Here is a 13,650-nt window from a genome sequence, read left to right on the forward strand (position 1 = left end):
TCTCTGCCCCTCCCCTGCCTGCACTCTGTTTCTATCTCTCTTAAAAATAAATAAATGTTAAACAAATTTTTTTAATTAAAAAAAAAATCTGTTGTCTTCTCATGACAAAACAAAAGCTTCTAGGGGCACCTGAGTGGCTTAGTCAGTCAAGTGTCCAACTCTTAATTTTGGCTCAGGTCATGATCTCACGGGTCATCAGTTCAAGCCCCACATCCGACTCTGCTTGGGATTCTCTGTCTGCCTCTCTCTGCCCCATTCCCTCTCTCAAAATAAATAAACTTTATTTATTTATTCTTTTAAAAAATTTTTTTTAATGTTTATTTATTTTTGAGACAGAGAGAAACAGATCATGAACGGGGGGGAGGGTCAGAAGAGAGAGGGAGACACGAATCTGATACAGACTCCGGGCTCTGAGCTCTCAGCACAGAGCCCGACGCGGGGCTCGAACTCACGGACGCGCGAGATCATGACCGAGCTGAAGTCGGATGCTCAACCGACGAGCCACCAGGCGCCCCAAAATAAATAAACTTTAAAAAGAAAGCTTCTAACACAATATAAATGAAGCAAATCTAAGGAGACAAGTGCACTTTTTCGGAGTTCAGACTTACGGAAGTCTCTGCATTCTGCACACTGAGATATACGGTATCCCACAGGTCCCCATCCTGCAGCTTAATCGGAGGCTTTGATCCATCTGACATCCACCTTATGACGAGATTCATTCAGAAACACAGTGACGTTCAAGGTGCTACTGAAGGGCTACAAAAGGAAAAAGAGACAATGATGAAGAACCACAGAGAAAAGCACATAGAGGCTTATTCTCAGTTTCTGAATGTTTGGTTTTCCAGTGTTCTGTGGAAAGCATTCAAATGAGGTTGAGATTAATAGCAGATTTTCACCCTTTTGTCAATTAAGGAGCACTGAAATACTGCATGGCTTTTTTTTTTTTAATATTTATTTTTGAGAGAGAGAAAGACAAAGACAGAGCATGAGCAGGGAAGGAGCAGAGAGAAAGGGAGACAGAGGGTCCAAAGCAGGCTCCAGGCTCTGAGCTGTCAGCACAGAGCCCAACGTGGGGCTCAAACCCATGAACTATGAGATCATGGCCTGAGCCAAAGTCGGACTTCCAACTGATTGAGCCACCCAGGTGCCCTGAAATACTACATGAGTTTTTAAAAGCAAGCACTTCCTAAACTAAAATCACGAAGATGAGGAAAGGCAGGGAGGAGGTGAGTGGCACTCATGGACTCCTCCTGGGGAAGCAAAACAGATACAACTTGAACAGGGTTTTCCACTAGACGCCTGTGGGATGGAAGGGCAACCAGACTGACTGGAGATCAGTCCTTTGTCGGGTGAGACGTACCAGGCAGGGAACACGGCAGAGCTCAAAGGGAAGCCACCATTTTAAAGTCCAAAGGCAGGTTACTGATGGTCTGAACAGAGTTAATCAGACAATAAGTCTTTAAAAATGTACATGTACATATATACATGTGTGTATACATATACATATACATATACGTATACGTATACATATACATAAGACATCTCATTATTATTGAAGACCAGAGGGTCAAATGCTAATTACTAGATGTCAAAATGTAGAATTTAACCCTGGTTTTCACTATCTGGTTATAGGAAATTCTGCTTAAGTCACATTCCACTTATGTCAAAATGTCTGTTATCTCTCGCAAGGATACGAGGATAAAAGTTACAATACTTTGGAAAAAAGTATGTTTGTGTTATACATATATACATGTATATGTATATGTGTATGTATGTGTGTGTGTGTGTGTGTGTATACACACACGTACACACAAAATAATTTGGGAACAGGTTAAGGTCATTATTAGATTATTTTTTGGGAGTGAGGAACTTGACTATATCTATAAAAACTGAAAATAATACGCTCTTTGACCAGATATTTTATTTCCAGAAATTTAATCTAAAAAATTCTCCTATAGGTGGTATTACATTCATTGAGGCATAATAGTGAAGAAAAGGAATAAATGTAATGCTCTGTCAATAATTATGACATAATACATTTTGATACATTTTCCAATGAAATACTTCCTACCCAGCCACTGGAAAGAATTAGGTAGATCATGGGTACTGATATGAAAAAATATTTAATGGAGGGAAAAATCAAATTGCAAAAAGGCATGTCACCAACTATCCATTTTAGAAATAAAAAAATGTTTTATGTATAGAAAGAATAAAAACAATTGCAATTATATATACCAAACCATTGATTATAGTTGTATTTCTGGAAGATGAAATTATTTATTTCTGATATGCCTAAAAAGAAAACAAAAGGGTATTCTAACCTTCATTTCTGCTGATACTAGGAGCAATTAGAATGAATTTCAGCTTAGGAAATGTCATACAGCTACAGCTGTGCTATGAACTGAATCGTATAGTTTCAAATATATTGTAGAATTTACGGATAAACATGGCCAACTCAACATGTCTTTATGTCTGCTTTTCCTAAAGCCCCTCTAAAATGACAGTAAGGAATTTAAAACAATATTAACCCATAAGATAAAGCAGAGTCAATAGTGGAAAAGAAATGTCAACATATACTCAAAAGCTGAAAAAGAAATGAAGAAGGCATAATTAATTCAACAAGCCTATTCTCCCCAAAGGACAATGGACAGGCTCAGAAGCTGTGCACCCAGGTACTAAAACTGGAAGATTGAAAGTGATCAGGAAGTAGCTAGTCCTCAAGATCCCTCTAACTTATTCCCACACACCTGCTAGGTACTCCCTCAAAACAAAAACAAAAACAAAAACAGAAACAGAAACAAAAACAAAAACAAAAACAGGAGACAGGATGCCCTGTTCTCCAAATTGAAAAGCCTCTGGTCTTGGGGCAGGATGAAGACACAATGAGGGGCCAGATGGACAACTGGGGAAACAAGTGTAAGTTTGTACACTGAATGAGGAGGACTCCACCTCAGTCCTCCTCCCCACATGATATTGGCAGCCATGTTTACATTCCTGAGGCAAGAAACAGAGGAGACTACTTTACTAGGGAAAGTGAGTGGTCCCAGAGGAAAGGAAACCAATTTTGACACTTCGGGGTATCCAAACCAAAACACTTAGGTCACTGCCCATTAAATTAGAAAATATAAATAAGTTAAAAATAAGGAGGAATCAAAGATATATCACATATTCAAAAGAAAGCATTTAAAATGGCTATATTAATATCAAAGTAGAGCTCACAAAAAATAGTACTCTCAAAGATAAAGAAACAATCTCATAATGAGAAGGTGGTCAATTATTAGGAGAGCACAGTAATCTTAAACATTTATGTACAAAATAACCTCTGAAATATTTGAAGCAAAACTGGCTAGAACTACAAAAGGAAATGGGTAAACCCAAAATTATAACTATGGATTTCAATGCCTCTCTCTAAATAATTGGTAGAAAGTAGGCAGAAAAGCAGTAAGAATATAATCAACCAATTCAACCATGTGACATTTATAGAATACTCCTTATAATGAGAGAATACACATTCTTTCCAAGTGCACACCAACATTTATCAGGAAAGACCATGTTCTGGGCCATTAAAAGAATCTCAATATATTTAAAAGTATTCGAGTGATACAGATTATGTTCTTGGGCACCAATAGACTGAAATCAGAGATTAGTAATACAAAGATTTCTGGAAAAGCCCAAAATATTTGGAAACTAAGCTACACACCTAAATGACTAATGGGTCAAAGAAGTAGTCAGATGGGGTTGGGGAGAGGAAATACGGGTGATGAGCATTGAGGAGCTCTTGTTGGGATGAGCACTGGGTGTTGTATGTAACCCAATTTGACAATAAATTATATTCATAAAAAACAAAATAAATAAATAAATAAATAAATAAATAAAATTACAAAAAAAAAAAAAGAAAAAGTCAGAAAGGTATTTTTGAACTGGATGAAAATGAAACACAGCATATGAAATTGTTCTCAAAGGCTTTTGTTTATCATTTGAGAGAAGATATTTTACAATTTTGGCACTAGAGTTTCATTTGTTTTTTTTTTTTTTTTTTTTCAACGTTTATTTATTTTTGGGACAGAGAGAGACAGAGCATGAACGGGCGAGGGGCAGAGAGAGGGAGACACAGAATCGGAAACAGGCTCCAGGCTCTGAGCCATCAGCCCAGAGCCCGACGCGGGGCTCGAACTCACGGACCGCGAGATCGTGACCTGGATGAAGTCGGACGCTTAACCGACTGCGCCACCCAGGTGCCCCACTAGAGTTTCATTTGTGCAAGGCTTACACCCTAAAGATTTCTGATCCTGACCTGTCCCACAGTTTGTATGAAGACTAGGGCACTGACTCAATGAGGCCAGAGGTAAGGGCAGGAAAGGGGTTCTACTGATCTAGAGCTCTGTTGGGAAGGAATAGAAACTGTGGATTTGAATTTAAAAGAAATACAATATCCATTCCAATAGTCACAGAAGATTAAAAAAAAAAATCTCAGAAATCAGAAATAGCACACAGAAAATTCTTTAAAGTTTAAAGATATAAATAAAGTTTGCTATGAGCAAGACAGCATAGAGAGAACCTAGTTCATAGAGCTTCAACGAGGATCTAAAAAAATAATCCATGCAAAGCACCTAATGTGGTGCCTGGAACGTGGTGTTTGGTAAATATTAACAATCTTCACGTTCATTATTTCTTTTTTTGTGTGTGTGTTCATTATTTCTTAAATTTGATGCTATGATTAGTACTTTTTATATTATTATATCTCAAAATAACATGTCATAAAGTGTGCTATTAATGCCTCCCTGTGTAAAAGAAAATATTACCTATACACATTAGGTGTAAGTTTTGTCACTAAACAGAGGGAAAATCTTCTTTCCTATTTTCTTTTTTTTTTTTTCCTCTCTCCCCTCCCCCCCCCCCCCCCCATTTTCATTGGCTACCTCAAATAAAATTCTCCTCCAGGGACAAAGACCAAACAAAGCAAAGTTTAAATTTCTCCATCAGGCCACCCCGGGAAGGATTTGTTTAATCACATGCCATTAGGGGCAATATTTATTCTGAGCTCCAGGGATTACCTCCTTCGGTCGTGCTGGCCAGAATCCAAGGGCTCATTGCGGACCAGCCAATTTCATTCATGCAGGATACACCAATGTTGTAATTAGCCAGAGCTCGCAGCTGCTCGATTTGATACAGATGTGGTGAAGCAGAGGTGTTAAAGACCATGACTGAGCCATTACTCAGCGGATCAACTTCCTTGACCTAAAGGAAGAGTAAAAATGTGGACCAGGCGTTAGTAAGGTGAGGGGAATGTCAGACACAGGGCACTCATGTATTCGGTGCACGTGGCCCTTCCTCTCCCCTGGGGGGAAGTACCTGCTTCCTTTTGGGCCACACACTAATTTCCCCCCCAGCATTACTGTGTGTTACTCATGCCACTGGAGCGGCCACTGAGGACCCGAGGCAAATGCCTAAAATAAGTGTTTTCACTGTGGCAGGTAACAGAGCAACTAAATGATCGTGAGAATACAAAGTAAGATAAATAATATGAAATAAGAACTGAGGTGGTTCTCTGTCATTTCGACCTCTGCTCTTGCTTTGAGGTTATTCTAGTGTGTCCTTTTTTCTTACCCCTGCTCCCATCCCAGTATAAATTCAACTCCAAACACAGACAGAGAAGGTAGATTTTCTGACATCATTTGGTGAGCAGATATAGGGAGGAGTCATTTGCACCTCACCCGCCAAACTTTTCTCCAAATCTTGTTAAAACATCTCAGCTCCTTCCTCTGAGTTCTTTTTTTTCAACCTCCCCTCCATAAGCTCTACCAATCTCTCCACATCCATGTTCTCTGTACACACAAGCAAAAATCTAATCCTGGGCCAAACTTCTACCTTTTTTTCTTAAGCATGCCTCCTGTCTGGGAGTGCGGATAAGGGAGAGCTTCTTTTTTCACTTCGTTTTTCAAAATTTCTACAATATGTAGTACTCATAAAATTGGAAAATAGAAAATGATATCTAAAACACAAGAATGGAGGAAAAAAGTCTTAAACCCTCCATGTATCCCTGATAATAACAGGCTGGTAGTCATTGGGTGTGGATACACAATGCCGTTATTTCAGGATACGTGTGTTGAAATTTAGGCCAAGGGGCCACAAACATTTTAGAATTCTAAATCCCCTAGTGGATACCAAGAGGGTGGTGTTGGGGCCAAGTCTCACCTCAGACTCAGACCCACAGGCTCCAATGGGTGACAAGAAAGCACCAGTTGGCCTGAGGAGCCTCCAGAGGAGAAACAAAGAGCTACGTGCTTATCTTGGTGGTGGCTGTTGGCAGAACTTACTTTTTGTTTCTACGCTTTCGAGTATGCACCTACTTCCTGGTGACCAATCCCTGAAACTGAGGTGGAGGGAACCTTTGGCTCTCCACCCCTGCCCCACTTCCGGAGCAACGTGTGGAGCATTTCCAGGCACAGGGACGCTCTTTGAGCACACACTGCTGGAAGAAGACGGGGTTTCTATAACCGTCCTTCTCAGTGGGTCCTAGGGGACAGGAGGGCACGAAATAGCAAGAAGTACGTGGGAGAGTTAAAAATAGAAATGGAGTATGCAGCCCAAAAATGGGTGAAGAAAGGAACTAACATCAGGGCCAAAGGAAGTGGGAGGGTGTGTCCTGCTAGTGCGTGGATCTGAATCGTGTCCAAAACATTCATTTGCTACCAAGTCAGAGTTTAAAATTGTAACGGACTGGGGACCTGCTACAAAATTATGCTTGGTTCCTTCAAAAGTGGGAATACATTGTTAATCTGCAGCATATAAAAGGATAACTTCTAGAGCCAGTCCTGACTAACTCTGCTAGCACTGGTCAGAGAAGACAGAGGACAGCCAGTTACGTTTGAATTTGAGATAAACAACAAGTAATTAGTTGTACAGGTGTGTCACAAAATTACTCCTGTAATTTAACTTGTAAAATAACTGTATTCTTATTTGCTAAATCTGGTAACCCTACCAGAGATGGAAAGGAGAATGGGTAAAGGGAGGTGGAGCTAGCTGGTGGGGCAAAGACAGAATAACCACATCTGGCACCCCAGGATCCAAGATGGGCAAGGAAGGCCTGCCATTTGGCAATCACTGGATGATTTTTCACTCATGCTATGGCTTCCCAAAGCCAAGGCAAAAGGAGAGAAAGCAAGTGAAGCTTGTGTGTGATCATCTTCTACCTTCAGGAGTGACCTGGTGTTTTCAGATCTTCCTACTTCCATACTCTATCTCACCTCCATCTAGAGACCTGTTCTATCAAGGGGGGGCAGTACTGGTCCTCAAAGTCTCCCTGAGGGTAACCATGGGCAAGAGCCTCAGGTCTTAAAGTCTTCATACAGCTCAGCAGCAGTTTTAAAAAGAGCTGGTCCATGCTTCAGTTTCATCTACATGTATAGAAGGAAACAGGCCCTGGTTGTTCCTAAGAACAGAGCCCTGAAATACATGAAGCGAAAACTGACGAGATTGAAGGGGCTAACAGACAATTCAAAAACAGTAGTTGAGACCCCAATTCCTCACTTCCAATAACAGATAGAACCACTGGGCAGAAGATCAACAAGGAAACAGAAGAAGTGAACAAAACAATAAACTAACTAGATCTACCGGACCTAGACATATAGAACACTCTACCCAACCACAGCTGAATATACCTTCCCCTCATGTGCATCTGAAATGTTCTCCAGGACAGAACTAATGCTAGGCCATTAAACACAAGCCTCAGTAAATTTAAAAGGTAGGAAATCATTTAAGTATATCCTCCAAACGCAATGGGATAATATTAGAAACAAAGGAAGAAAATTTGAGAAATTCACAACTATGTGAAAATTAAACAATACACTCCTGAATAACCAAGAAGAGGAAGAAAAAAAAAGAAATCACAAGGAAAATGACCAAAAAATTTGAGATGAATGGGGAAAAAAAAGCGCCCAAATACCAAAACCTATGGAATGCAGCTAACACAGTGCTTAGAAGGAAATATATAGTATATATAAAATCATCTAGCCTTCTACTTTAAGGAACTTAAAACAAACAAACAAACAAACAAACAAATAAATAAATAAATAGCAAACAACCCAAAGCAAACAGAAGGAAGGAAAGACTCAAATTATTAAAATCAGGAATAAAAGAGGGAACATTACTACTATCCTCAGAAGAAAAAAAGCTTGTAACGGAATATTATAAATAATTGTACACCAATGGATTAGAGAACTCAGAGGAAGTGGACACATTCTTAGAAAGACACAAACTACTAAAACTGACTCAAGAAGAAATAGAAAATCTAGACAGATCTGTACTAAGTAAAAAGATTGAGGCAGTATTTTAAAAACTACCCACAAAGAAAAGCTCGGGATCAGATAGCTTCACGGGTGATTTCTACCAAATATTTAAAGAATTAACATCAATCTTCCACAAATTCTTCCAAGAAATAGAAGAGAAGAGAACCCCTCCCAACTGATTTTATAAGGCTAGTGCCACCCTGATACCAAAACCAGAAAGAGCTAACACAAGAAAACTACAGACCAACATCTTTTTTATGAATATAGACACAATTAGACAGTGGTGATGGTTGCACACCTTGGTGAGCATACTAAAAAAACATCATACACTTTAAATGGGTGAATATTATGGTCTGTGAAATATATGCTTAAAAAAAAAAAAAAAGGATACCCCTGGTGAGGACTTTGTAGACACAAGAATTCCTAACACTTACCAGCCCTTGGGAGGTTTACAAATAAAGTGGGCAAGAATTAAGGAAAGCTGGAGTTGGTGGGGTGAGGGTGGAGGCTATTTTGGGGATAATAGAATGTTTTCACTTTTCAGAGAAGGAACAGCTGTTAGACAAGAGTGGGAGGCAATAAAAACACAGACACTAATTCCATTTGGCATTAAAAACATCTGGTTGTCAACACACAAAAGTCTTTAGAATTCACTGCTTCAAGTTGAACTGGCATGAGTGGCCTATGTCAGGTTAACATGTTTTCGGCTAGTAAGACCAGACGCTTATGAAACTAAGAACAATTTCTGACCCTACTGTTTGATGAAGTACAAGGCGGAATGCATTCATGTTTTCAGTGGATAATCCAAACATGTTCAACTACCTGCTCCCATAAGCAATGTCTCTTCTGAGACACAGAAGAGCAGATGGTTCCGAGCACTGCCTTTGGCAACAGAGCTTTCTGGGTTTGAATTCTGATTTTGCCACTCATGGGCTGTGAGCACTCTGTGAGCACCTGCAGTGCTGGTGTAGGTTTTTTTTTTTTAATTTTTATTTATTTTGACAGAGAAAGAGAGACAGAGCATGGGCGGGGGAGGGGCAGAGAGAGAGGGAGACACAGAATCCAAAGCAGGCTCCAGGCTCTGAGCTGTCAGCACAGAGCCTGACGCGGGGCTCGAACCCACAAACCGTGAGATCAGAGTCCAGAATGCTAACCATTACACAATGGAACCCACTCACAAACTGTGAGATCATGACCTGAGCTGAAGTCAGACACTCAACTGACTGAGCCACCCAGGTGCCCCATGGTATAGGTTTTAAGTAAGATAATGTCCGCAAAGTCTCTGGGTCATTGTGGGCACTCGGTAAACAGTGTTATTGCTACCCTTTCCATTTTAATGAAATGAACACTCAAAGCAAAGCCTACATCATGGAAAGGTACCATTTTAGGATGGCTAGGCTGTATACTTATTACGGCATTATTTTATACCAATTTTAGTTAGTGCTTAAAAATGGGTGAAGATTGGGGTGCTGGGGTGTCTCAGTTGGTGGTTGGTGAGTTCAAGCCCTGTGTCGTGCTGATGGCTCAGAGCCTGGAGTCTGCTTCAGATTTTGTGTCTGCCTCTCTCTCTGCCCCTACCCCACTCATGCTCTGCCTGTGTCTCTGTCAAAAAATAAATAAAACTTTTTTTAAAAATTAAAAAAAAAAAAAAAAAAAGGGTGAAGACTTTGCAAGGCCTGTAGTGCCCAGGTTGTCCAGGGACCCATGGGCCAAGGTGCTATACCTGACAGCAAAAATGACCCATCTCATGCTTGTATGTCCTTCATGGCCACTAGCCCAGGAGGAGCCAGGCTGACAAGTACCTGACTTTCCAAACTCCTGGTCACAAGCCAGTCCTAATTTAGGGATGTGTTTTTGTACCTTAAAAATTAATTCTCCTGCAGACTTTAAGCTGTATTACAAAGCTGTAATCATCAAGACAGTATGTTACTGGCACAAAAAACAGACACTCAGATCAATGGAACAAAATAGAGAACCCAGAAGTGGACCCACAAACGTATGGCCAACTAATCTTTGACAAAGCAGGAAAGAATATCCAATGATATAAAGACAGTCTCTTCAGCAAGTGGTGCTGGGAAAAGTGGACAGCGACATGCAGAAAAATGAACCAGGACCACTTTCTTACACCAGGTTCTTTGACCTCAGCCACATCAACTTCTTACTCAACACGTCTCCAGAGGCAAGGGAAACAAACGCAAAAATAAACTATTGGGACCTCATCAAAATAAAAAGCTTCTGCACAGCGAAGGAAACAATCAACAAAACTAAAAGGCAACCGACGGAATGGGAGAAGATATTTGCAAATGACATATCAGATAGAGGGTTAGCATCCAAAATCTATAAAGAACTTATCAAACGCGACACCCAAAATAAATAATCCAGTGAAGAAATGGGCAAAAAGACATGAATAGACACTTCTCCAGAGAAGACATCCAGGTGGCCTACCGACATATGAAAAAATGCTCAACTTCACTCATCACCAGGAAAATACAAACCAAAACCATGAGACACCACCTCACACCTGTCAGAATGGCTAACATTAACAACTCGGGCAACAACAGATGTTGGTGAGGATGCGGACAAAGAGGATCTCTTTTGCACTGCTGTTGGGAATGCAAACTGGTCCAGCCACTCTGGAAAACAGTATGGAGGTTCCTCAAAAAATTAAAAATAGAACTACCCTATGACCCAGCAATTGCACTACTAGGTATTTGTCCAAGGGATACAGGTATGCTGTTTCAAAGGGGCATACGTACCCAATGTTTATAGCAGCACTATCGACAATAGCCAAAGTATGGAAAGAGTCCAAATGTCCATTGACGAATGAATGGATAAAGAAGAGGTGGTATGTATGTATATATATATATATATATATATATATATATATATATATACATATATATACACACACACACACACACACACATATATGTATGTATGTGTATATATATATATATATATATATACACACTCCATTGTGTGTGTGTGTGTGTGTGTGTGTGTGTATATATATATACAACTACGTGGATGGAACTGGGGGTATAATGCTAAGCGAAATTAGAGAAAAACAAAAATCATATGACTTCACTCATATGAGGACTTTAAGATACAAAACAGACGAACATAAGGGAAGGGAAACAAAAATAATATAAAAACAAAATATAAGAGACTCTTAAATATGGAGAACAAACAGGGTTACTGGAGGGGTTGTGGGAGGGGGGATGGGCTAAATGGGGAAGGGCATTAAGGAATCTACTCCTGAAATCATTGTTGCACTCTATGTTAACTAACTTGGATGTAAATTTAAAAAATTAATTAAAAAAAATTAATTCTCTTGGTCTCACGACATTCTATTCTGGAAACCTGTTTCCTTTCTGGATGGGCCCTGGACTTTGAGCAGAAAGGAAACAGCATCCCGGGGCAGAGCACCATAAAGTGGGGCATGTACGGTGGACGTTGAGTGGGAAGGAGGTCAACGGACCCTGGACAGAGGTGCTGAAGGCCTCAGCACCCATCCTCAGGAGGAAGAAGAATCAGGTAGACCCTCAGAGCACCAAACCGCCACTTCCCTCTTCATCCTGGAGGTTTACCTGAATGCTGCAATTCCTGAATGGGGAGTATCCATCAAAACCCGGGACCCAGGAGATCAGCACGCTGTGTGCTGTGCTGTTGTAGACACTGACTTCAGTTGGTGGGGAGGGAATTGCTACGCAAAAACAAAGACACACAAACAAACACAATTATAAACCACAGGCGGCCACAGCTACCAAACAAACACATTAATACCAAACCTGTTTCCATTTCTTAAGATTAGGAAAATTGAACCCAAGTTTTAAAAAGAAGCCACGTTATGCCTGAGAGTAATACATATGAGCTTACAGACAGGGCTTCCCTTGATAGCACGGTTCTGCCTGGGCCAGAGGAGTGGAGCAGAGACCTGCTTTCCCACCCACTGATGACGTGAGAACTTAGCTGGGGAAGGATGTCAAGACATCTATTTCCTTCACTGAGCTGGTGTTCACTGTTCTACTGTACGAGGGCACGTCTCTGGGTGCTAGTGTTCTACATGGGATCAAATGCTTGTGCAGTTCTGGGTTGAGGAGGGGAGACCCACGTTACCTGAGATCGAGAGAGCCCCGAGCCGAGGAGAGAGAGTGTTATGGTAGCATGAGTGTGCGTGTGTGGCTGAGTGGGGAGAAGCTTTCTAGTCGGGGAGAGTCAGTTCAGGCAAAAGGGTCAACTGCATCTCCTGGGAGTGGAGGCAGGTAATACCACAGGTGTGCAACGATCCTGGCCACATGGGGGACATGGATAGGCCCTTTAATTAGAATCTAGGAAGGACCGGGGGCGCCTGGGTGGCTCAGTCGGTTAAGCATCTGACTTCAGCTCAGGTCACGATGTCATGGTTTGTGGGTTTGAGACCCGCATCGGGATCCGTGCTGACAGCATAAAGTCTGCTTCCGATCCTCTGTTCCTCTCTCTCTGCCCTTCCCCTGCTCTCTCAAAAATAAACTTAGAAAAAAAAAAAAACAACACAGAATCTAAGGAAGATCTGAAGTCTGGGGAATCTTATTTTATGCTAAATTTAATTCTTAATTAGTAGTGATGATCACATTTATAAGCAAAAATGAGGACTGTTGTTTTTGAGTGCTTACTATGGTCTGGCATAGTAAGTTATGTACCTAGTAGTTATGTACATTGTAGTTATGGACTTTGCTTCATCTATTCATTGCTAGAACCCTATCAGACAGGTAGTCTTCCAATCCTCATTGATGGATGAGGAAAGTGAGGATCAGAGAAGTTAAAAATTCACCAAAGATCACAGAGCTCGTAAGCAGTACAACGGGGACTTGAACTCAGGTCTGTATGACCCCAGAGCTGTCAGGTCTGTCTGTCCCTCAGCAGAACACTGGAGGCTGGTTGCAGGAGGCAGTAAGCCCATTACCGTGGGCACCAGCAGGCACTGGGGAGTCTGGTTACCACCTAGCCGGCTCTATGCTCCAGGCCACAGTTTAAATGCCTTTTCTAAACTCTGTTCCTTTTTCTATTAATGAAGATAGTAACAGCACTGCTCCATAGGGCTGTGGTGAGGACCGAATAAGGTAACACAGGGACGAGGGTTGGGGAACGTGTGGGAGACATAAAGGCAAAGACAGGGTGGGCAGGAGATGGGGGAAGGAGAGCTGAGACCATGTAAAGTGCACTGGGTACCATATTCAGGAGTTTCTGTTTACTAATAGATACACAGCTTGGTGAACGGGAAAGAACCGGCACTTTGACTCACTTCCCTGAATAGATTATTTGTAGAATTACCCTCAAATGTCTGCCTTTCCGATCATCATTTGGCCATGTGTATTATAGT

General features: G+C 41.0%; 1 protein-coding gene across 1 annotated transcript in view; it reads right to left on the reverse strand.

Annotated features, from left to right (window-relative positions):
- Positions 1-13,650, reverse strand: part of MERTK (MER proto-oncogene, tyrosine kinase) — a 112,524-nt gene that overhangs the window by 39,077 nt on the left and 59,797 nt on the right. Inside the window, 5 exon segments of the mRNA XM_030311141.2 lie at positions 609-683; positions 685-748; positions 2,748-2,757; positions 5,055-5,238; positions 11,879-11,994. Of these exon segments, the coding sequence (XP_030167001.1) occupies positions 609-683; positions 685-748; positions 2,748-2,757; positions 5,055-5,238; positions 11,879-11,994 (449 nt within the window).

Source organism: Lynx canadensis, chromosome A3 (genome assembly GCF_007474595.2).
Source record: "Lynx canadensis isolate LIC74 chromosome A3, mLynCan4.pri.v2, whole genome shotgun sequence".
In the NCBI taxonomy this organism is placed as follows: domain Eukaryota; kingdom Metazoa; phylum Chordata; class Mammalia; order Carnivora; family Felidae; genus Lynx; species Lynx canadensis.